The sequence below is a fragment of the Liolophura sinensis genome, chromosome 4, assembly GCF_032854445.1.
Source record: "Liolophura sinensis isolate JHLJ2023 chromosome 4, CUHK_Ljap_v2, whole genome shotgun sequence".
Taxonomy (NCBI): domain Eukaryota; kingdom Metazoa; phylum Mollusca; class Polyplacophora; order Chitonida; family Chitonidae; genus Liolophura; species Liolophura sinensis.
Genome location: NC_088298.1, coordinates 16,829,744 through 16,853,720, shown reverse-complemented (window position 1 = coordinate 16,853,720; position 23,977 = coordinate 16,829,744). Strand labels below are relative to the sequence as shown.

The 23,977-nt window shown below is 38.8% G+C and overlaps 1 protein-coding gene across 1 annotated transcript; it reads right to left on the bottom strand.

The window, feature by feature from the left end:
* Positions 1 to 1,086: 1,086 nt before the first annotated feature.
* LOC135464614 (sodium- and chloride-dependent glycine transporter 1-like) lies at positions 1,087 to 23,724 on the bottom strand. Its single transcript, XM_064742064.1, has 15 exons — positions 23,382 to 23,724; positions 15,778 to 15,985; positions 15,101 to 15,232; positions 13,549 to 13,773; positions 12,397 to 12,448; positions 11,723 to 11,855; positions 10,795 to 10,929; positions 10,333 to 10,436; positions 9,274 to 9,398; positions 8,241 to 8,350; positions 6,814 to 6,951; positions 5,668 to 5,767; positions 5,463 to 5,563; positions 4,802 to 4,966; positions 1,087 to 2,710 (listed from the first exon to the last, which is right to left on the bottom strand). The coding sequence occupies exons 1-15, from the start codon at positions 23,397 to 23,399 to the stop codon at positions 2,468 to 2,470; spliced, it is 1,989 nt and encodes a 662-aa protein (XP_064598134.1). The 5' UTR covers positions 23,400 to 23,724; the 3' UTR covers positions 1,087 to 2,467.
* Positions 23,725 to 23,977: the final 253 nt, after the last annotated feature.

The following is a 23,977-nucleotide window of genomic DNA, read 5'->3' as shown; positions in this document are numbered from 1 at the left end:
GTAATGTGCCTCCTTGTTGCAGGACGGATTTCCACCGCTCTTTTATTTAGTGCTGCCTCACTGAGACGACTTACCGAAGGCAAGCAAGCCGCCCCGCCCGAGCCATTATACTGATACGGGTCAACCAGTCGTTGCACTATCCTCTTCATGCTGAACGCCAAGCGAGGAAGTTACAACTTCCTCTTTTAATGTCTTAGGTGTGACTCGATCAAGGATTGATCCTGGATCTACCGGTCCCGAAGCGGACGCTCTACCGACTGTGCTATCCGGGCCGGCCTCGGGTTTATTGGATTCTGAATGAAGAATACACGCCATGTATTGTTCTACAATCAAAGAAAACTTGCAAAGTATATGATAGATTTCAGCAATTAATAGCATTATACATGGATACCATCAAAATCTTGCTATTTCTTAGAGTAGCGTAGCATAAAACAATCTTATCTTTCTTGCCCAATATGTCCTCTCGTGTTTTTACAGAACGGTGTGCGCCGAAAACAGTCTGGTAATAGAAACTTTATGAATTACGAATGTTTATGAACACAATTCAGCGGTTCAAGAAAAGGACGTGCTGATCCTTTGATTGGTTTCCACAGTAGATCGTACTGTGTCAGAAAGTAGGAAACTGACCGTATGCAAATATATAATAGCTCTAAAACCAGTCATCAGTTGTTTATAACAAGGCATTGGTGGCAAAAGTCGTTGCTGTGGTATCCATCATCAGCTCTCTGCGTGTCCTCTGGAGAAAACTGTTACAGTTACACATTACTGACGTTTGCATAGACTAATATTATCAATGACGGCACACAGAAAGTTAACAAATGGCATGTTAACACCCAAATTAAAGCAGCTCCTGAAAACGGGTCCGGTTACACAAAACTAGATCTGAAACCAAAATGGCGCCTTCACATCCAGCTTTTACCCGGAATGCACCGGTGTTATCAACCATTGACGTATTTATGGGTGATGGCTATTCACTAAGGTTACCTCCTTCCAACCCGCTAGTGAAACGTATGTGAAAACAATACGACCAAACAAAGAACACTCTAGTACCATGTGATTGTTTTTTCATCAGTTTCATCAGTGACTCCTTCACCTCCTGGTGTGTGGAAACTGTAGAGTGGCACATGCTACGAAGGACGATATACACAGTATTAAAGGTTTTTTACATATGAATGTGTACATAAAGGACCCCTTGCAACTAAATGGGAAATCGTAGCTCAGCTCCCTTGCCACCCTGCTCACAGTGACAGATCGTCTGCGAAATGACGCAAGGCTTACCGCGGTATGCGATTGAAGTTGTCATATAATAGGTAGCCGATGGAATAGGCTAAGCTAAAATATTCGTCCGCTAACCATCGGCCTACGGTATGAATTTAAAAGCATAGGATATTATATTTTTTCGTCTAATGTTGTTATTTGAAACAAGTTTTATCTTACGAATTATACCGTGAATATATGGCAGTGTCTTTAATAGACATTTATTACAAAGCTATAAACTGATAAACACGTGCCCGCTTTCTCAACGTATTTCTATGATATGCTGTTAGCTGAAGCAAATAGCACTGAATTTTCACTGGAACTGCATACAACATAATGAAACTTATTTAACATATAGCTTGACAATATATGAAGAAATATAAAGAATGAATTTCTTCAGTGTGGTTCAAATTCATCTCCACGCTCCATTACCTCACTTTGTTAAGCACTACAAAAAAGCATGCAATTTTAGGAATCGAACTCGAGATGCTGTTCGGCATAAAGGGTTTCAATGCGTGCATGTTAACACTACACCAATGCGGACAATGCAATAGAAAGCATGACATATTATGATGAATGTAGAGTTCCTCTAATCTTTCAAATTATTTCATTTTTTTTTCAATTTATAAAAATATGACTTTGTGAACCAACACGATTCTTCGTTATGTCTTACTCCTCCCTAACTAGACACCAAATATGTGGAAATGATTCACCTAATCACATTTTTTTATTGTGAAGGGAATACACTCAAGAAAAAGCCTTAAAACAGCAAAACCTGCTTTTGACCCTACTTTTGCCTTTTTAATAAAACAAAAATTATAAATCGTATCACTCCAGTTTTTCACACACATTTGTTTCAGTGATTGTAATTTATATTCAAGTAAGTTTTACTTCTTTTTCTGCATGGAAAAAATTACACCTTACCGCTGTACCAATTTTCTGTCTACTTGCAAGGGATCCTTTACGTATGTATATTCCCATACTATGTAGTCCTGCATACCATGTACTACACTTATGGTACACATACGACTTACCTGAAGATGAATAGGGTTACTTCCGAAAGCTTGTAAACTTGCTAAAAAAACTATCATGTGAAGAGCGTTTTGTGTCACATTGTTTAATGACAAATATTGTGAAACCAATATCTACATACGTATCAACACTATAGTGAAACCTCTGCTGGTCTATTATGCTGATATGTAGGCGGGATCTAGTAGTTACTGAAGGCGGAATTATTGTAGACGTATGTTCCCCCTGCTCCAATATCCGTTTTCTCCGGGGTTTCCTCTTCAAGAAGAAAGTTCTTATTAGAATCACGTGGTAACGCGTTCACGTAGACACTTCCGATGTTTTTCTTCATAAAGTCGCTCAAAGGCGTTTTGTAAAGCCCTTTCTGATTAGTTTTCAGAAGTGGTCCCCATCCAGGGATTGGCCTCGTTACTCTCCATAAGAACTGAAAGTGAAACCAAAACAAAGGTTAATATTGTTTGTTTTACATAATGAAGAAAGAGAATAATTCTTAAATATAAATTTGCAGTTTGTCTGCCTTCGCTCCCTCATGAATGAAAGGGAAATTAAAATTACCCTGGTCCTATCATTGAGAGCATGAGGCCTATACAACCACGGTACTCCCTTAAATATAAGACAGGCGCCGCCGTGGCCGAGTGGTCAACATAAAAGCGCAGCACTAACACTGAAGAGTCTCTCATCAATACGATGCGGGCGCTGTGAGTTCAAGTCCAGCTCATGCTGGCTTCCGTCGTACGTAGGTGGGCTGCCGTCGTACATGGGAAGGTCTGCCCGCAAACTGCGGATGGACTGAGTATTCCCCGGGCTCTGTTCGCAGCCCCCTCCTCCCTCCATAACACTACCCGCCGTCGCACGTGTATAAGTGAAATATTCTTGAACACGGAGCAAAACACCAAAGAAAAAGACATATAAAAAAATAAAACGTAACTGTCATAAATAATATGAATAGCAATAAGGCAATGGTGGGGGTAGGAAAGTACTTAAGGTTCTAGGTTAACACTAACCAATGTGTGGGATATTGAATGGCAATGTATACCAAACGGTTTTGCGTGTACACGTCTCGCCTTGTACATTTGTTTGATTCTCTGTGTTGTGTGACGAATTCAATCAACGTCCTAAATTCGTATACGGCACTAAATGATGTGTCAGTGTTATTCCATCAAACGCCTTCATTCCTAAGTGTTACAATGAATATTACTCTCTTGTAAGAAAACTTGGATAGAGTGTCCAGAATCTCGTGTCACTCTCGTGTCATATTTGTGTCTTATTCCGCTTAACCGAGGGCTAGGGGACGTATATTCATCTCTGGCACGCTCGTGTCATACTTGTGTCTTATTCCGCTTAACCCAGGGCTGGGGAACGTATATTCATCTCTGACACACCCGTTTCATATCTGTATATGAAACAGATGAGCATATTCATCGCGTTGAATTAAATCGCCACGGTGAATATATGAACAGTTAAACTCAAAGCGCAACTGGGACACATATTTATGTTTATCAACTTCTTATATACTTTTTTGTTTTTTCTTTCAGGAGAAAAATGTATGCTTAACAATGCTTAACAATGTTCGAAATAAGGATGTGATCCATGGCTAATAAATTTATGATTATATTTAAACATAAATATGATCACATTTCAAGCTGAACACATCTGTCTGCGGAAAAGGTCATATTCTAGGGCAAAAATGTATTTATTAAAAATATACAACATCTTTATTTAAACATTATTAAACAAAGACAATGTGTTTCAAGATGTGGTTCCCAATAGCCACTATAACAAAAAAATATGTTTCTTTGTAAAGAAAAATCGAACTTTATCTATGTTTTATGATCTTTCCACCTTTAAGCGCATTTGACAGGTTGTGTAATTTAAACACTTTGAAAATTTACAATTTAACATTTGCGATTTAAAACAGAATATATACTAAGGCACTTCGGAGCGCAAAACTAGCAAGATTAAGTTTTAACCGCAAAGAAACATTGTACTGTTTCACTTTGACGGACATAAAGTGCTCACTGTCCGACAGCACGTTGAGTAATTCTAGACCAGTGACGTGTAATACATTGCAACTGACATCATGGCATTCTCTTTTTTAAATAATTCTGTTTAAGTCAGTAGAAAACTATTAATGTGCTTATTCCTTTGATACTTACTGTCGAATTTTAAAAATCTGGTTTGTGCGGTGGGGTGTGAAACTAACAACTGTTTAAGGATTTTAACCCCAACAGGCCCGATTTCACGGGATACGTGTGACTGTTTGCCCAGTTTCGCTATCGTCGCTGATCTGGTTTTACTCCCTTTGCTCTAAGTCTTTTATATTGATGCTAATTATTTATCATTGTTTCGTTTTAATCAACACATAAGATCAGAATTACTGCGTTCAGTCCATTTTTGTTCTCGATTAAGTTCAATGTGGTAAAAAAGCTGTAACAAGTACAGCGGTGTTACATAGCATCAGAATAAATATATTCTAGTAAACACAAATAATAGATTGACAAAAAACAAGGCGCACCTCATGAAAACCAGTGACCTTTGACACGTAGTAGATTGCCCATCCAGGGATGAAAGCCAATGGGAAGGCCATTATCAACCAGCCGACGGAAATTCCCCAATCAGGATACACGTAATCGTTCATGGTCAAAGGCTTTGTCTGTACGCCGTAGAAAACAATGGTGGCCTGAAAGTGAGAACAAAAAAAGAAAAGAAAATGAAGATTGCAAATGACACTGCGAGCTAATATTACGATATGACACAGAAAAATAATCCAAAATCTTTTCCTTAAAATGGTAGGATGAAAATTAACAACGGAGTTTATAAATAAAATGAGGAAATCGCGCCACTCTGCCCCGTTTCCTTCCACAATCATTCAGACTGCCGCCGTATAAGTCAAATATTTTTGAGTACTGTGTAAAATTAAAACAACATGTGCTAAGAAAGGTATCGTGAACTGATAGATGTAAATCTCCTTTGATTAGTACAAGACAAATTTAATTTTTTGAAAGCAAAAAATATATTTCCCCATCCCAAGAAACGGTAGAAATTCATTTGTATGTAGAAAACTACTGTGCTCATTTCCTTCCATATACGCTGTATTTTACGTCTGAATAAATTAATCAAATGTGATTTGAAACTAGATCCATTTGTAACGTAAGAATCTCCGTACTAATATTTACCAGAAGTAACAGCGGAGAGATCACACACCACGTGATCCGGAAGTAGATGTACGGTTTTCGGCCCAACATCAATTCTATGTCTTTGGCAAAGCGATTATATCCTAAAATGAAAACGAAAATAAAAACAGATAACAAGGACTCGTGAACTTCAATCTCATGGCTAAGTGAATGAGCGAAGAAAAGAAAAGATTTAACTTTAGCTTACCATATATCCAGTTGAGAGCTGCCAGTTCAAACAGACCGACGAAGAGAAGTGGGAAACCACCGATGTAGTTATCAACCAGGTTCTGAAGATATGTTCCGCACTGAAATAAGGGCAAAATATTTCTTGTACAGTCTCAAATTTTACTCCCAAAATCAAACTTGAAATGTATATTCTGTAGAAGGCTCTCCGAGAGCACATGCCTTCCCTCTAGCTAAAAGTACAGGACTATATTGACAAAGCGACAGCACTCTGGATTTGTGTCCTTTTTTCAGTGTTGAAGAATCGATTTTAAAAAGCCCTATTTTCGGATCCAGATTTAATGCATTTACTGGATTTCGGTTTGGACCAAGGCTAAGTCGTTAACAACATTCCATCTAAATCCGTCCATCATTTCATCAGTAAAGTTGCTATCGGACAGACAGATAAACCCAATGAACAAAACCTCATTTGTGAAGGTAACTCCTCCTTGGCACCATAAAAACGACTGGGGCACAAACCGATGGTAGACTTTTGGATGTAACTACCATGGCGACAACATTTTAAATCTACCATGTAACTAACACTTTAAATCTAGGAGGCAAACAGACATTCGTATAGCAGCCATCAACCAGAGTGCACGTCCCGTGCCAATAATCGCAAATTCAACGTTTATCACAAACCACTTAAGGGTTTACAAAATTTAGAAAAGTACGAAAACAACAAGAATTCATTCAAAGAGAGGCAGTTAGCGGTTTTCAGTGATGTTGGAAAGACGCAGGGAATGTTCTAGGCGAATGTATGAAAACAGAAGATTTCGCTAATTAAAATATGAATCATATGAACGCATAAATAGTTGCCGCTAGCATCATGGCTAAAGCAGAATTGGGGGAAAAGGTGCAGTGATGCTAATTGCAATTTATTAGATGTCACTGGTCTAGAATTCCTCAAAACCCTGTGTTCTCATGACATTTAACATACAATCACATTAAAACAATGCACGAAAACCTGGCCTCAGGGATGAAGTTTCTCCATACCCGCATCTGATTGTGGAACACTAAGGTAAATGTGAGTGACGTTTGTGATTATTTTACGGTAATTTAATGATTTCAACACACAAATTTCCTCGTGACAACTGCTGACACTGCCTACACTGTACGTTCCACGCACCTGCAATGTCATTGGTATTCCTAGGATAAAAAACACAAAGCACATGACCACCCGGAAGCTCAGAGACCGCCATTTCGTCCTCAGGATAGGGTATTCATCCACGACACCAGTTATGACAGTCTCCATGAGAGAAAACTGAAAAGTCGATATGAACGTAATTTACAACATATTCACAAGTATCACATAATGGCACATTTGGGGCCTTTGTAGTATACGGTTACCCTAGGTACAGCCGATCTGCCCGGAAGAGAAGGCCGGAATCTGGATGGATCGCCTGCGGCTTTACGTCAGGAATTTTCCCATGTACCAACAGAAGGGCGGTGGGTTATGCTGGATACTTCCCGATTTCTTCCTGCTATTTTCACCTGACCGTCATTATATAAATTAAATATTCTTTGAGTAGGATATAAGTCATCACCACAATATGGATGAATGAATGAATAAATGGGGTTTAACTTTGTACTTAACAATTTTTAAGTCATATGACGACGAGCAGCTAGTCATTAGGTGTGTGTACATGTATTGTTTCTTAGTGTGGCAGGGCGAGTCCATGCCGCCAAAGTGCCGCCGCCACTGAAGTATCATGCTGTCACCAAACTATATCGCTATACAACATTGATGAACTGGAGCTAAGGCATAGTCATTTACTCATTCAAATAAAAGAATGAAATGAAATGTTGTCTCTCGGATATCTGGGGCTGGGATACATGCACAGTGCTAAACAGGGAATATGAAACTGTTAATGTAAATACACAGAGACATTAATCAAGCACCCCCCACCCCCAACCCCCACCCCCAACCCCACCATGCCCTGGTTTTCACTGTGTCGATCTTGAACACATGCAAGTAATGTTCTTCAGTATCAAAGGAGTGTCACATGTGATTGGTTGCGAACTGCGTTACCCTTTGGCTAATGAAATAATGATTGGAATCTCTGTCTTTTAATGTCTTTTAATGTCTTTTAACACACATGCATTTTTATCATTGGTTTTGATGCGAAACAATGGTTTTACGAATATGGTTTTGGAGTGAGCAGTGTTTAAGCAGTGGTTGAAATTACTTGATAAAAACCTCATTTGGTATCTCTTAAAGCGCTTTACATCAATATTGGGTGTATCCGCCGAGTGTCTGGATAACAGCCTGAACCCCTCTCCTCATATCACCTGTCAGCCACCTGATACTCCGAAGGGGAAGTCGCTGCCATTCTTCGTGTAAGCAGCTCCCAAATGGGCTAGATCCTGGCCACGTGGTTCCCTTGCTTGCACACAATAGGGAGATCCCTTGCACCAGGAAAGATCACAAACAATCCTATTTTACACTCATTTGATACAGAAGAAACATTGACGGCATGTGTAAAAAAATCGCCACAGTGAAAACCGGGTGGGTGGGGGTGGGGGGGGGGGGGGATTGGAAGTGCCATCATACCTGGAGCTGAACCCCAGCGTGATCATCATTAGGAAGAAGAGGATTGCCCACAGAGGAGAGACTGACATCTGAGAGATCCCTTCTGGGTAAACCACGAAAACTAAACCAGGACCTGAAGCAAAACAAAATGTCCATACTTCTGCTCTTCAGAGAGAAGCCAAGTACAGTATCCAATCAAACAGACACGCTGATTGTCCGGATTCATCGTCGACCCCGGGTGAAATATGATACCACGCCCACCGTAGAGGCTCCGCACGAGTGGAGGCAGAAACAACCTTCTTATCTAAAACGGCAGGAACAGCTATATCTTTTGGTTTTCGTGATGTCAAAATGCTTCTTGCACCATTCCATTGCCTACTCAAGATGGTTCCTCTTTGTGTGTACGTGTTTTCAATATACATGTACACTACAATTGATTGGCACGCTTCAAAGCCTCTATTTGCATAAATCCTTTGCCAACCTTGGCACACAGGCATCTGATTGGATAGCTATGAAAGTCTGCTAAGTTCAGGTAAAGAAGTTAGCGTAGCAGATAGTGTATACTGCACCTAGTGTCTGGTTTGATCTTCTTTATTTATTTCCTTATTTTATTTATTTATTTATTTATTCAGTTGATGGTTTACGTCGTATCTTACTCAGAGCTCGAGGTCGAAACCCACGATCAACAACAGGTTTGCGGTTTGATTTAATAAAGTTGTGTCAATACGGATCGTCCGTAATGACCAGGTACCGCGCAAAGGCCGACGGCCCTTACCAACGCATGCCTAGTTTCTTCTAAACACACACCTTACTACGAGGTGATTTCAGTAATAAAAACTGTAGCGTACGCCTTCATATCCCCACCAATACGTAAATTAATTTGCCAGCTAGAAAGGCGTCAGTGTGAATGAAACTATGTGATGTTAGAACAGGCTGACCTTGTAGGATATCCTCTCACCAGGATTTGGATTAGACAAGCGAATGACACATTAGACAAGACACAGCGAATTAGAAGATTTGAAACATTAAATGTGTTTCATGGCAATAGTAACTTACCTCCATCGGCAACTTTGTCGACTGTCACGCCTTTGTTTTTGGCCATAAAGCCCAAGACAGAAAATATCACGAACCCAGCGTAGAAACTCGTGAGGCAGTTGATTACTGGTACAATGAAGGCGTCCCTAAACAACAACAACAGTAAGAAACTGTGTCCAGTCGTTGAAAAGTGTATTAGCCAATGCCGGCATTAGGTCATACTATATATTTACGATTTTAACAAAACCCAGCCACCAATATACTAAAAAATGAAGCCGCTAAGACCCTTGGATCTTTTATAGCCGTAAGCGTGTTGGAGCTTGTTTTAAGAGCAAAAAATATCCATCCAAGTACATAGCGCTTTATGGCGTAAACTGAATTTTCGGATCGTTTCCTTACTTTACATGTATGTACTTACTTTCCTTTAAAAAAAGGCGCCATGCCAGTTGAAAAATATTTACTCCAATACAGCACATGTGGATAAACTGATCGGAGTGAACAGGCTGCTCAAGCCCTGAAAGCTCTGAGATTCCCGACGTCCATAAAAAAGGGCTAATACCTTTTCGATCAGTGAAAGGGAACACAAAACATGAAAAAGATGGTTCCAGACCCATAAAACGTCAATAAAAATATAAAAAGGTGTTGATACAGGTAATATCAATATTTAAAAAAAATCATTTCGTTTAAGTGTTTCAGAACAGAATAAATGACGAAGATTTTACACATCATTCAGAAGAGCCAATATGTAGGATGGTGTACCGAAAGGATTCCATAACCAAACAAGTATGGCTTTGGACCATCAATACTCTACTGGAACACTTTTTCTAAAGCAAAATACCTTTAACAAGTTTCTTGAAACCGGGCTCAGAAGTATATACAATGTGTCAGACATGAGAAATCTTGGTGTGCTTAGAATCTCACGTCAGCAAGTGCAAAGCAACCATTAAGGGAAGTCTGGGGATACTGATGATCATCTGTCATCGTGATTGGCAAAGAGCTTGCTGAGTTTGATTCATCACAAACGAAGGTTTCGACGGACACTGGATCAAATTCAGATGTCAGATTTTATTGATGACTTACCGCATACAGTTGTTGCTGAACTTGTTGTAGCTGGCCATGGCAATCAGTCCGCCACCACAGGCGCTTAGTGAGAAAAATATCTGAGTGGCTGCGTCGCTCCATACCTGGTAAAACAAGCCTATTGTCAACTTTTCACTCCAATGCGTAAATTTGTCACAAGAGCAAACCCTGTCTTCTGGAGACATTTCCAGTTCGTAGATTTCAGACAAAATGGGCCATTAAGCGTCAGATGTCTTTACGTGCAACGCCATTGTCTAAACATAAGAGGCAACAAGTAACTTGTTAAAGAGCTACGAATTGTCATAACCCAATGTTTAAATAAACAGACATCTTCGTTGGTTCCTCCCAGGCTCAGCCAGGTTTCCTCCCACCATAATGCTTGCCGCCGTCTCATAAGTAAAACATAGGCTTAGTCCGTTCCAGTTGTAATGTGGTCACAAAATAGGTACCAAATCCACTTACGGTGGCATCCTTTAATCTTTCCCAATCTGGTCTGAGGTAAAACATAATGCCTTCATAAGAGCCATCTAGCGTCACACCTCGAATCAACATGGCCGTCAACAGCACATATGGGAAAATGGCTGCAAAATATACCACCTAAAACGAAACGAAAAAAAAGTAAGAATTTTAAAATTCAGGCAGATGTTGATTATTTCCATATTAGGTTTTCACCAAAATATACATTGCGGATATATAGCGCTACTGGGATATATCCATGTTTCATATGTTCACCATACACTCAATCGTCTTTGAGTTTCCTGTAGATTGGATTTAAATACACTCAAAAATTAATCTGTTAATCTTAACAGAATGTCTGAGTGATGCTAGAATATATTTTGTCATTGTAACTACTGTTGCACATGCGACATAATACCTTGTTGATCTGACACAATTTTTATACTTAACCAACACAATATGAGTGCTACATTTAACACAATTATCTGCTGTATAACGATAGAATACATTATAGAATCACTCGGGCTACAGACTATTTGTTAAATTTAACGTTTTTATGTTATTAGAGAATCGTTAAAGAATTGTGAACTGATATCTTTATGATGTTAATGAAAACTGGACACCATTTCTAGGCAGTCATCTTTGTATACTATGAAATACCAACCCTCACACTTTCCCAATACATATATCCGCATTGTATATTCGCCATAGATCACTTTACTAGTTTTAGTGCTGAAAATTGAAATGTAGACTTTAGAAGTAGCATTGCTGAGGAGTTATGGAGATGACAGAAGTATATTGCTATGAAATACTATTTGGAACTGATCGCAACAAAATGCTTGTAGCTCTGTGGTATAAGCCAACAGATGCATGCCATTGGCAGATGCTGTCACGGAAACCAATTAAATCAAAAGTGCTTCAGTTTTCCACTTACCTTTCCAAGAGATTTAATTCCCTTAAAAAGAACAGCGAACACAATGATCCAAGCAAGCAACAAACACAATGTCAACGTCCAAACCAGGTCCCCGGGTTCTTCTAATCCGCTACTCTTTTGTAATACGTTAAGACTACAAATGATCAAAAACAGTAAATCAAATTATTACATCACGCCAATGCCTGACTAGAACAGACAAGATTTTCTACACTGATAATACCAGGCCAGCGGAAAGACTGACTGGTCTCCATTTATGACTGGGGGCAATTGGTGTCTGTTCGATTCATTTTTTGAGTACAATTACAATATATTAATACAATATATACGGGATGTATATTTATGACTTGCATGTGTCTTGAAAATTTGTCATGACCTATAATTTAACATGGTGATGGACGGCGGGTCTATCATGAACTGCTTCAACAAACCGACGAATGGGTATTTGTCACGTGACCCACGTGGCATTCCCAAAATGGCGAACCTACAAAATATTGCCACCATGAACTATGAAGGTAATATTAGTGATGACAAGTAATTTTTCACGCGTTGTACGTTTTACTGGCCACATGATAGTGATTGGATAATATCAGAATGGATATTAACGTCTGTTCATAGACGTGGGATGTGGAAAATGAACAAATTAAGATGTAAGATAAGAAAAAAAATGTTCTTACTTCCAGTATTCTCGACTTGGCGACTCCGTTTGGTTGGTTATCGTCAACGTTCCTAAAACATGTACATGTATGTATAAAGGTCTTATTTGTTCTTAAGAGACTACGCCATAATTTCTTTATTTATCTTACGATACGCAGAGTTTTGCATACGTTCTTACGTGAAGTAAAAGTCCTGATCCATGTACTCCCTTTATTCTTAACAATAGAAAGATTATTTTATTTAACATTTATTTTTTAAGATTTTTTTTTTGCTCTTAAGTATAAATGGTGTCAAATACACGAATAGTTCGGTTAACCAAGTTGATAACGTATACCCCATGCTGGCTTCCTCTCCGACCGTACGTGGGAGGGTCTGCAGCAACCTGCGGATGGTCGTGGGTTTCCCCCGGGCTCTGCCCGGTTTCCACCCACCATAATGCTGGCCGCCGTCGTATAAGTGAAATATTCTTGAGTACGGCGTAAGACACCAATCAAATAAATAAATAAATAGATAACGTATATCCTCAATGACAATACACCCACTTCTGTTTATCCATAGATCAGGAATTTTATGATTTATTTTTTTATTTCGCTTGTATTTTACGCCATCCTTAAGAATATTTCACTAATACGAAGGCGGAGAGCATTGTGGTGGGAGGAAAACGGCCAAAGGCCGGATCTAGAACCTTCCTGTTTGTTGCTAGCGGATCTGGCCATGTGCGTCTGAGGAGAAAGACAGTATGAACTAGACTTAAACTCAGAGACCGTATTTGATGAGAGGCTCCTGGGCCACCGTTATTTAATGACAGATTCGCTTATTCGTGCACAGACACACATTATATGAGTAAAGGATTTTAGCAGGAGTCTTATTTAAACATGAAAATTAAAAAAGGAAAAAAAAGTTGGGACGTCATTAGCCACATACATTATGAATTTGACCCATCTCCCATGTACATATGAAGTCTTATTGATTTGACCGATACAGCTCATCTTCCATGTACATTCCAAACATTTGATAGCATTTACCAGGAAAATATCTAAACAAAATAAGTCACGGTATTTTCAGACACAGTTTTGAATGGTCCGTCTATTGATGCATACTTCATTTTTAATGTTTCTTTCCCTTTAATAGTTAACAGGACGCAGTCGATAAGGGAGATAACCCGTCCTCACCATTTGCGTACAGTTCGCGACACTCCATACGGGTGAAATTTACCCAGGACACGTTGGGACCAATACCCGGGGTTTCGCAGAGGCAGGAATTCCAGTCATTGTCACAGGAATTCCAGGGCACTTCACTGGCCATCGAAGCGAAGAAGTAGAATATACAGTAAGCAATCACGACATTGTAGTACATAGTAATGACAGCCGAAATTGCCACCGAGCAATATCCAACACCTGCCAACAAAAGAGCACACGGTTAAAGTAATTAAAACATGAAAGTCATTACTTAGATTTTTAGGGGAGTGGTCATTTAGATCGAACTCTTTTGCAGCAAACGGCAAAACAAATCCTAGTTCATCATTAGAAATGTTACGCAACTTTTAATGACATTAATTTATCGATCATATTTCTCGCCGTGTTCCTGAGACACAAGAGAAACATCTTCACAGCAAGAAGTTTTTAAGTTAATTTCACAAACGTCCAAGCCTTATGTGTTCCATCGCTCATCTGCTCTAAATAATTTATGAGAAACTTTTTCAGATATCCATGTTTTAGAAGAAGTTGCCCGATTTTTCTGACCGATCACGTCGTACAGCGGGGCTTTTTTTTATCTTGAGCGATAAATGAGTTCGATCTACACCCCACCCCCCCACCCCCTTACTCAGAAATTCGCTTCCACTTCCTGTGTTCTTTGACGCCAAACATTTAGTATAGAAAGCGTTCAGTTCATCCATTTACACTCAAAAAATGAATCTGTTAATTTTAACAGAAAGTCTGTTGTCTGAATGATGCTCGAATATATTCTGTCGTTACAATATAGCAAAGTGTCATATTCAACATAATTTGCTGTTAGTCTAATGGAACCTTTATGTTGAATTAATAGAATATATGTGTCATATTTAGCACAATAATTTGCTGCAACAGCATCACTCATAGAACAGCTTTTCTGTTAAGCGGGGCCTCCGTTGCTCAGTTGGTTGGTGCGCTAGCGCAGCTTAATGACCCAAGAGTCTCTCACCAATGCTGTCGCTGTGAGTTAAAGTCCAGCTTCCTCTCCGGCCGTGCGTGGGAAGGTCTGACAGCAACCTGTGGATGGTCATGGGTTTCCTCCGGGCTCTGCCCGGTTTCAACCCACCATAATGCTGGTTACCGTCGTATAAGTGAAATATTCTTGAGTACGGCGTAAAATACCAATCAAATAAATAAATAAATAAACTTTCTGTTAAAATTAACAGATTAGTATTTTGAGTGTACCTCGTAATATCCAAGGTTCGGGCTGGTGTTGCAAAGTGTTGTCAATCGTTTCTTAGCTGTCCAAGACTGTAATTAGGACACCTCGTGCATTGGAAAGTTTAGCATCTAAATTAAGCGCCCAGTTTCCAAGAGTTCATGTTTTTACCAAAAATTACATTTTTTCTTAGTTCGAATGGATTGTATCTAATAATCAATCGCTTTATTCAATTCCGAAATTAAAGTCACATTCATCAGAAGCACTGCATGACAACGATACACGACACATATACGGCTAATGAAAGGAACAGCTCATGCATACTCTTCTAACCTTTAAGTAGAGGGTTCATCTTCCATACTGTGATTGGCCCAGAGCTGGCAAACTGCCCAAATGCCAACTCCAGGAAAAATATCGGGATACCAACGAAAATCAGCATAATGATGTAAGGGATCAAAAATGCTCCTTTAAAAGACAAAATTAAACACAAGAAAATAAATATATACACATATATAAGTGTGAATTTTGAGGGTGACTTATCCATGTATTACAAATAACTGTACTTTTGCTTTAAAATCGAATCTGGATACATTCATAAAGCTAATACTTACGCACTAAACAAGAAAAAGAAATGCTTTCTGTGCAGTCACAAGTTTTGATGCATGTACATTTCAAAAACACATCACAGGATAAAGAACAAACGCAGGTAGCATGACGCAATCAACAAATAACGCTGTCCCCCGTAATGCTGGTCATTGCGGCTAAAAGACTTTTGGGCTGGCTGAAGAAGGTAAAAGTTTTACCATGAGACGCAGCTCGTGTCATTTTGGCTTCCCCTGTATAGGGTTTCTCAGGTCATCAATATGACGCGGTGCGATGGATTTCCGGGCTGTCATCAATTCATGAACCTGAGCAACCTCATACAAGTGAAATATTGTTGAGTACAGCAAAACGTCAATGACACAAGTAAATACATATACTGTGTGCTTCTGTGTGACTAAATATCTTACCTCCGCCATTCTTGTAACATTTGAAAGGAAATCGCCAAACATTTCCTAGACCAACAGCGAATCCAACACAGGAAAGTATGAACTCGAGTTGTCTCCCCCACTGAGCTCTGTCAAGATTTTCCGCGTCCTCTGCCACATCCGGTAGTTTGTCGTAAACATCTGACATCGACTCATCTGCTTTTTCATTGGATGGGGAGGGAAAGGTATACTGCGGTAACAAATGAGGTTTTGCAGACATTTGCGTCGTCGATATAGTATTTGATTTACACTAAAATACATGTTTGCCAGCATGGCAACACACAATACAGCCAGAAAACACAATTAAAATAGGAAAATCCGAACGTTTCATCGTTTTACATTGTCAGATACAACATGAAAACACAACTAAAATAGGAAAATCTGAATGTTTCTGGGTTCTGCAATCAGAGATACAACCAGAAAACACGGCTAAAACAGGAAAATCTGAACGTTACTGGGTATTGCATTCAGAGATACCAGAAAAAAAAAAAACACAAGTAAAATAAGAAAATCTTAACTTTTTTTGATTTTGCCTTGAGAAATGCAGAATGGAATATTGGCTTACGACAAGAAAGCAAACCTAAACTAGGAAAATGCAATACAATCAGAAAACACCATTAAAATAGTAAAATCCGATCGTTTCTTAGTATTACAATGGAACATATAACTTTCATATCAATCGTTTTAGGGGAGGCGCGGGGTAGGGGGGGGGGGGGGGAGCTCCGTGGCTCAGTCGGTTAGCCCTCTGGCGCAGCGTAATGAACAAGGAGTCTCTCACCAATGCGGTCGCTGTGAGTTCAAGTCTAGCTTATGTTGGCTTCCTTTTCGGCGGTACGTGAGAAGGTCCGACAGCAACCTGCGGATGGTCGTAGGTTTTTCCCTGGCTCTACCCGGTTTCCTCCCACCATAAAAATGGCCACCTTAGTATCAGTGAAATATTCTTGAGTACGGCGTAAAACACCAATCAAATAAATAAAGAAATGGTTTTAGGCGACATAATTTTCCTACTGACACTTTGCAATGGTTAATTCTCATTTTGCTGGTATACGAATATTCCAAGTACAGATGTATACCATTGAAAAGTTTCTCTTTAACTATTTTCTATTTTTTTTCTACCAATCATTCCAGTAAGCCAATGTTCACCAATGAATGTGTTATACTGACATAAACTATCGTACGACTCAATGTTTTTGGAGAATTTTTACTCGTTAGCTTTCCAACGATGCATCCTATACGTTGTATTCAAATAACTCTCTTCCCACAACTCTTGATTAAAAAGTTTCATTTCTAACAAAGAACTCCTTTACACGGACTGTTGTCACAACTGTTACCAGCAAATGCTGTCTTGGATATAAGCGCCATTCATATACCATTGAATGACCGACCTCAGTCCTCATAACCGTTACGTGTCACTCGTGGGTCGGTTATTCCGCTTTTAAAAAAAATCTCTTAAAATTAACACAATTTCTTATATTTGAATGATGCTAGAATGTGTTCTGTTATTGTTGCAGATTATTCTGTTAAATGTAGCATTTCATTCCCTTAATTCAACATAAAAGCTTCTTAGACTAACAAGACATTATGTTGAACATTACACAGAATTATGTTACAGTAACAGAATACATTCCTTAGAGTGCGTTCTATTATTGCAGTGGATTTTTCCGTTAAGTATATAACACGTATTCTATTAATTCAACATATACATTGTGTTACACCGACAGGATATTTAAATGTTGAATATGATACAGAATTATGTTATAATAACAGGATACATTCCATATAGCATCACTCAGAAAACAGATTTTATGTTAAAATGTTTTTGAGCGTTGTATTTGCAAGAAACGTTTTAAATACACACCTGTTTGCTTAAATACACTTGTTCGTGTATATGTAGTTAGTGTAGCTTTTTCTGCTTTTTAATGGCCACTTTTCAACAAAATAAATATTCCCATACATGGTGTATATAAATGCACTTGTAAATGTGGGCATTACCTGAACCACATATCGAGACTTTATTTGTCTTCATTTGTCCTGCTTGAACACCAAGACGACATCCGAGTAAATCATGTACATTGGCCATTTGTGCTTTGGTGATATAACCCAGTTTAGTGTTTACCAGCTTCGCTGAACTTTGTAACAGCGGTAAGACTAAGACCCCCCTACTTGTCGTTACACAGAGGTTATGATAGGACGTTGTGTTACAGTTTAGTTCAACACATTTATCAATAAAGACATTTATGATAATCCCAAATCTGAGACCATAAATTGACAAGTATCTGTGTAAGCAAACATTTCTCCCAAAGAGGAAGTGGGATTTGATAATGTAATATTTGATATTTGTTTTATTGATTTATACCGCACTTTATATGATCAAAATTTTATGTGATAATTTTAACAGAAGGTCTTTTGATTGATTTATTTATTTATTTGATTGGTGTTTTACGCCGTACTCAAGAATATTTCACTTATACGACGGCGGCCTGCATTATGGTGGGAAGAAACCGGGGAAACCCACGACCATCCGCAGGTTGCTGACGGACCTTCCCACGTACACCACAGAAGTAAATTCTGAAAAATTCTTTAGCACGCAGCTATGCTCCTATCAATTAAATGGACATATAACAAATGTAACGCTCGGCCTTATACTTCCGCTACGCATAACATGTTAATGTTAATGGTTCGAAGATTCGAGCTCCTCCTCGAGGTGTAACCTGTTCTCAACAGGCACTTCGTTACTCCACTGTGCTCTGGAGGATGCCTGAGAAACTATCGCCGAAATATGGATTTTAGACTTTCCAAAATATGATAGAACTCATCACATTATAAAGTTTATCTTTCACACATACGTTAACCGGAACGAAACTTTGCAACCACCTAGAAATACACACATGAAAGTTTCAGTAAAGATGTTTTTCTGGTTAACGTTGATCTTCATACTGAAAAATTAAAAAAAAAAACTGGTTTGTACGAAAAATTGCCGTTTTTGATCAAGAGTGCGTTTTTGAAGGGTTATTACTAAGTAACTATTACTAAGTTACTAATGGCCATATAACTTTTATGAGTGCTTCGACCGAGATTTATACTTCTGATTTAGAAATGTACAGAACTGTACTGCGATTTTGAAATTTGCACTTTCTTATCGTATCTCTCTGGAGTCGATTCTCCGCCTTACCTTACCAGATCCTTTAACAGAATAGGTTTTTGAGTGTATGTCAACAAGTTTTGTTCAGCTTAGATGTGTACAATGGCCCGTCTGACCTTGTGAATAGCATTCTAGTGCAGCACAATGACCCATGAACTTCTCGCAAATACGCTATCTTATGTTGGCGTCCTATCCGACCGTACGTGGCAACGTTTAACAGCAGCCTCCGGATGGTCCTGGGTTTCCCCCGGACCATGCCCGGTTTCCTCCCACCATAATGGCCGCCGTCATATAAGTGAAATATTCTTGGGTACGGGGCAAAACACCAATCAAATCAAATAAAGAATAAACAAATAGATGTGTGTATGTGTAACAGAGAACAAAGTACCTTTTATAAGCGTCATTATTTATGCACATTTGTGAATGTTTCATGAACCCAAAAGGCAATAACAGACAGAACGTTCTCAAAATGGAAACTACACAGCCGCAACTGAATACTACACCCCTATAACAACTACACCCTTATAATAACTACACCCTAATAATAACTATACCCTAGTAATAACGAAAAGGATATATTTTTAAATAATGCACGCACAAAGAACACGTGTTCTATTAACACAAACACTTGTTCTTTCCAACAAGAAAGGCTTGCGTCATATATGAACAATTCTTTCTTATGTTGAATTAACACGAAGTCTTGTGTTGAATGAAGTGTCGCATATCATACACAATTCTTGTAGTTTTAGTTGTATGGCATACATTATCTCATATTGATTCAACAGTTTGTGTTTTATTATTTTGTAGCACAAACATGTGTAGTTCACATTTATTTAACATGTTTCTGTTGGGGTAACACATTTCTGTGTTGAATGAAGACAACACAAATTGTTGTGTTAAATTTCAACACAAGTGAATTTTATCTTTAGCTGCATATTAACTGTGGTAGCAGAGCAATGGCCTTGTAGTATGTATTTACTTTTGTGGTGCTTAATATAACACTCAAAGATTTCAATGCCGTGCTGTACGCACATTTCGCCATTTTACTCTGCAAATCTTGTAACTGATGGGTCAGCGCTACCCTCCGCCTAGTTGCATAGCTTTACTGTTCCATCCGTTACAAGATCTGCATCCCTTTTCGGAGGACTGATGAGCTCCATTTTACAAATGCTACGAAGTCAAAATGTACCGATTGATTACAGGTAAAGTACATGAATATACGTACATGTACATGTCATATCACAGTAACCGGGTAAAAATTATCATTGTGTGCGACACAGGGGGTAACACAAAGGGAACAGGTAGGAGCTGTATGAGGGTGGCCTCGGGCCGGATCACTTAACTCGCGAGGGGATAGATGACGTTTATTCTGAAACTCAATGATTTATTTAATTATTTTTTGATTGGTGTTTTACGCCGTACTCAAGAATATTTCACTTATACGACGGCGGCCAGCATTATGGTGATTGGAAACTGGGTAGAGCCCGGGGGAAACCCACGACCATCCGCAGGTTGCTGGCAGACCTTTCCACTTACGACATACAATGGAGTAACGTGTGTAATATTATTGCGATGACTGCGTGAAGGGTACTTGCGTTAATATCAGCGTTGTTAGGAATCTGTATACAATGAATTTCTAGCCCAAACCAGTTCACATCAGGATATAGGCTACCAGTATATTTCTCCGGCAAGTGAATAAATTGGCGTAATCCTTTTAGCGCATCCGCCACTCTCTACGTTCGCTTTACACAAAATTAATGGATTATGCACTTCCATTCCGTAAGTCGGGTTGAAAGTTCGAGGTCACGTGTCTAAAAACAAAATGGCCGCCCTAGGTTAAAGCATTGACTTTTTGCCACTTCACTAGCGTCCAGTTAGGCCTAGTTATACAAAATAACATCACGAAGGCTCTGCAGAAATACTCGTACTATCTGGAAAACTGAACATTATACAAATCCAACGAATACAATATCGCTGACAGCGATTCAAAAATAGGCATTTTCCAATGCTATAGCGTTGGGAGGACCGTTTTCTTCACCGTCGCTGTTTCTTACTAAGGAGATCGCATGGTCTCTAGCTTTCGGTCCGTCTTACAGAATTTGCTGGCACGCGAGATTTGTCTTCAATGCCTACATTGGACAGTGAATTTCAAAATTACTCAGCGACATGTACATCAATAACTGTTGCGCCTGAAGGGGCAATATACATGTACGTCTTTAACGGCGGTCTAGGGAACATATGCCTCCGATCAATAAGGTGTGCAATTCTGTACGTCACACGTGTGAAAGCTCGTCAGTAACCTGCCGAGGCCAGTGGTTTACCCCGGGCACTCGGGTATCCCCTACCTACACAATTGACCTATACAGCATAGCATAAATTTTTCAACTAACGCTGAGTTGCACAAACGGTAGCAAGTGCACTCAAAAAATTAATCCGTTACATTTAACAGAAATCTGTTGTCTGAGTGATGCTAGAATGCATTCTCTTATTATAACACAATATTCTCTCAGACTCAATGCAATATCGGGTTAATCTTATATAATCTTCATGTTGAATTAATAGAATATGTGTGTTATATTTAACAGAACAATCTGCTGCAATAACAGAATACATTCTAGCATATCTAGAAAAACAGATTAATTTTCTGAGTGTTCGCCATTCAACTCTTGTTCTCCCTTGCACTTTTTTTATATTGTATGAGCGGAAATAGATAACCCTCTGAAAGTACTTGGTATGATAAGGCGGGGAATTGGCCCCAGTGAAAGAGACTATGCGAAACTGGCTGGAGCTGTGAATGACAGCTACTGACACACTCGTAAGGCAACTTCTCTTTTCAGTTCTGTTTTACACTTCTTTTCCTGTTATTTGACAAGCATGTGACTTATAAAACTCCCCGCTCTGAGTTCAAGTCCAGCTCACGCTGGCTTCCTCTCCGACCGTAAGTGGGAAGATCTTCCAGCAACCTGCGGATGTTCCTGGGTTTCCCCTGGGCTCTTCCCGGTTTCCACCCACCATAATGCTTGCGGCCGTTGTATAACTGAAATATTCTTGAGTACGGCGTAAAATACCAGTCAAATAAATAAATAAATAAATAAATCAATGTAAAACTCCAAACATGCACTGAAACATTGTATAAGTCATATAACCGAAAAATGGTGGTCTGCTCGAGTCACACTGAAATATCTTCCTTTTTTTACATTAGACGCTGTCGAGTGTGGACAATCACTGCACAACAAATGTAACTTTCAGAAAACTTCTTGAGCACCAGTTGTGCATGTTAATGATAGCTAGAGGACCACATGTAATCTCAACCAGGTTTTATGTTTGATTTCGTTTACGTAATACCATAGTTTAACGATTATCCATTCTAATTCATGATAACACTAATTTAATCCAAGGCAGACTATATGTTTACTCACACAAGAAGTATGTTGTCAAAGAAAAAAGAACCACAAAGATTTGAACTCCTCCGAAAGGTGCAACATGTCCTCCATAGTGACTGCGTTAGTTTACTGTACTATAAATGATAGCTGTACGGATTTCAAACTTGCCAAAATATAACCAAAATGATCACACTGTATATTTCGTTTTTTTTTTGACACATAAAGACAAACGTTAACCAAAACGAAACTTTCACAGAACGTAGAAATACACACACGAAAGTTTCAGTAAAGATATTTTTCTGTTTAACGTAGATCAACATACTGTAAGGTAAAGACAGGGCCTGGTTTGAAAAAAAATGGCGTTTTTGATCGTGAGTGCATTTTCCGTGGGTTATTACTAAGCAGCCATCTGTTTTGTGCCCACGTTACATTTATGGATGATTCGACCAAGTTTTTATATTCTGATTTAAAAATTTACAGAATTGTTTTGGGATTCTGAAATTTTGCACTTTCTTATCGTACTTCCCTGGGGACGATTCTCCGCCTTATTGATTCAGGACCCTGCAGTTATAAATATATCATAAGGCAATTTTGAACTAGATATTTTGCCATTACTGGTGTTTTCGAAATGGGTCTTGCGATTATCGACTTGGGACGTCCTGTTATGGTCAACGAATGGCATAACCATATGTCCCAGTTGACGTTTAGATTTGATATTTCATGCACGTCATTTAATGGATATTTAGAAATTTTCACAAAACCTTCATGACTTAAATGTTTTAATATTATTTCACCTATAATGTTGACATTTCTATGGAAGGTTTCTAACATCCATTAAATAATGTGTTTGAAATATCAAAGTGTTCATACATTTACATATTTTAAATACCTGAATAGTTAAGACGGATATGTCTTTTTTTTATCCAGCTGAAATACATATAGGCCGACATATACCAGAGAACAAGGCCTCGTCATAGTTAACAATTACCTGTACGTGATAATCCGTGTAAAATTCCTCACCCAGTGTTATGTTAATACAGATAATGCTTTCTAATTCTTACCTCATTGTTTAATGACATTTCCTTGCTGTTTGGACGAATACGGTCAGAAAATTTGGAGTTGGCACGAGAGCAGGTCCTGTTATGCTAGGTCTTAAACTTGTAGGCCAACACCTAACGAACACTTGTTGGATATCAAAAATGTCTCTGCTTGCTCTAAAACATCCGCACGTAGCTATATTTTTTGTAAGCGTAAATACGGTTGCTCATAAATGACAAGTTGTCCTCGGATATTCCCGTTGACTCCATTAGAGGATGCCAGCCTGTTATGTACGCATTGGAATGACCTAATATTGATATCAGTTAAGTATCTTCACACTCCAAATCGCTTGTATACCTATGTGTTACAAATGGCCCACAGGCATACCTACATGTATATCACGGTTAGATATAAGTTTAAACAAGCGCTCAGGGCATTTGTTGACATTTAAAAGTACGAAGGCCTCACGCGATCATTTGTTTCTGCAAAAATGAAAAGGAAACACTCGATAAATGAGACATCTATATAGCCTATATATGTATTTGAAGTATACAAAACGTAGGTCAAAAACTAAAGTAAGGGGAAAAACAGACTGAGACTAAAATAATAATAATAATAA

Coding starts and splice junctions, on each gene's coding strand:
- LOC135464614 (XM_064742064.1), bottom strand. Junction 15,233..15,777: donor ATGTTACAAGAATGGCGGAG/GTAAGATATTTA, acceptor TGTCTTTTAAAG/GAGCATTTTTGATCCCTTAC. Junction 4,967..5,462: donor TCTCTCCGCTGTTACTTCTG/GTAAATATTAGT, acceptor TCTCACTTTCAG/GCCACCATTGTTTTCTACGG.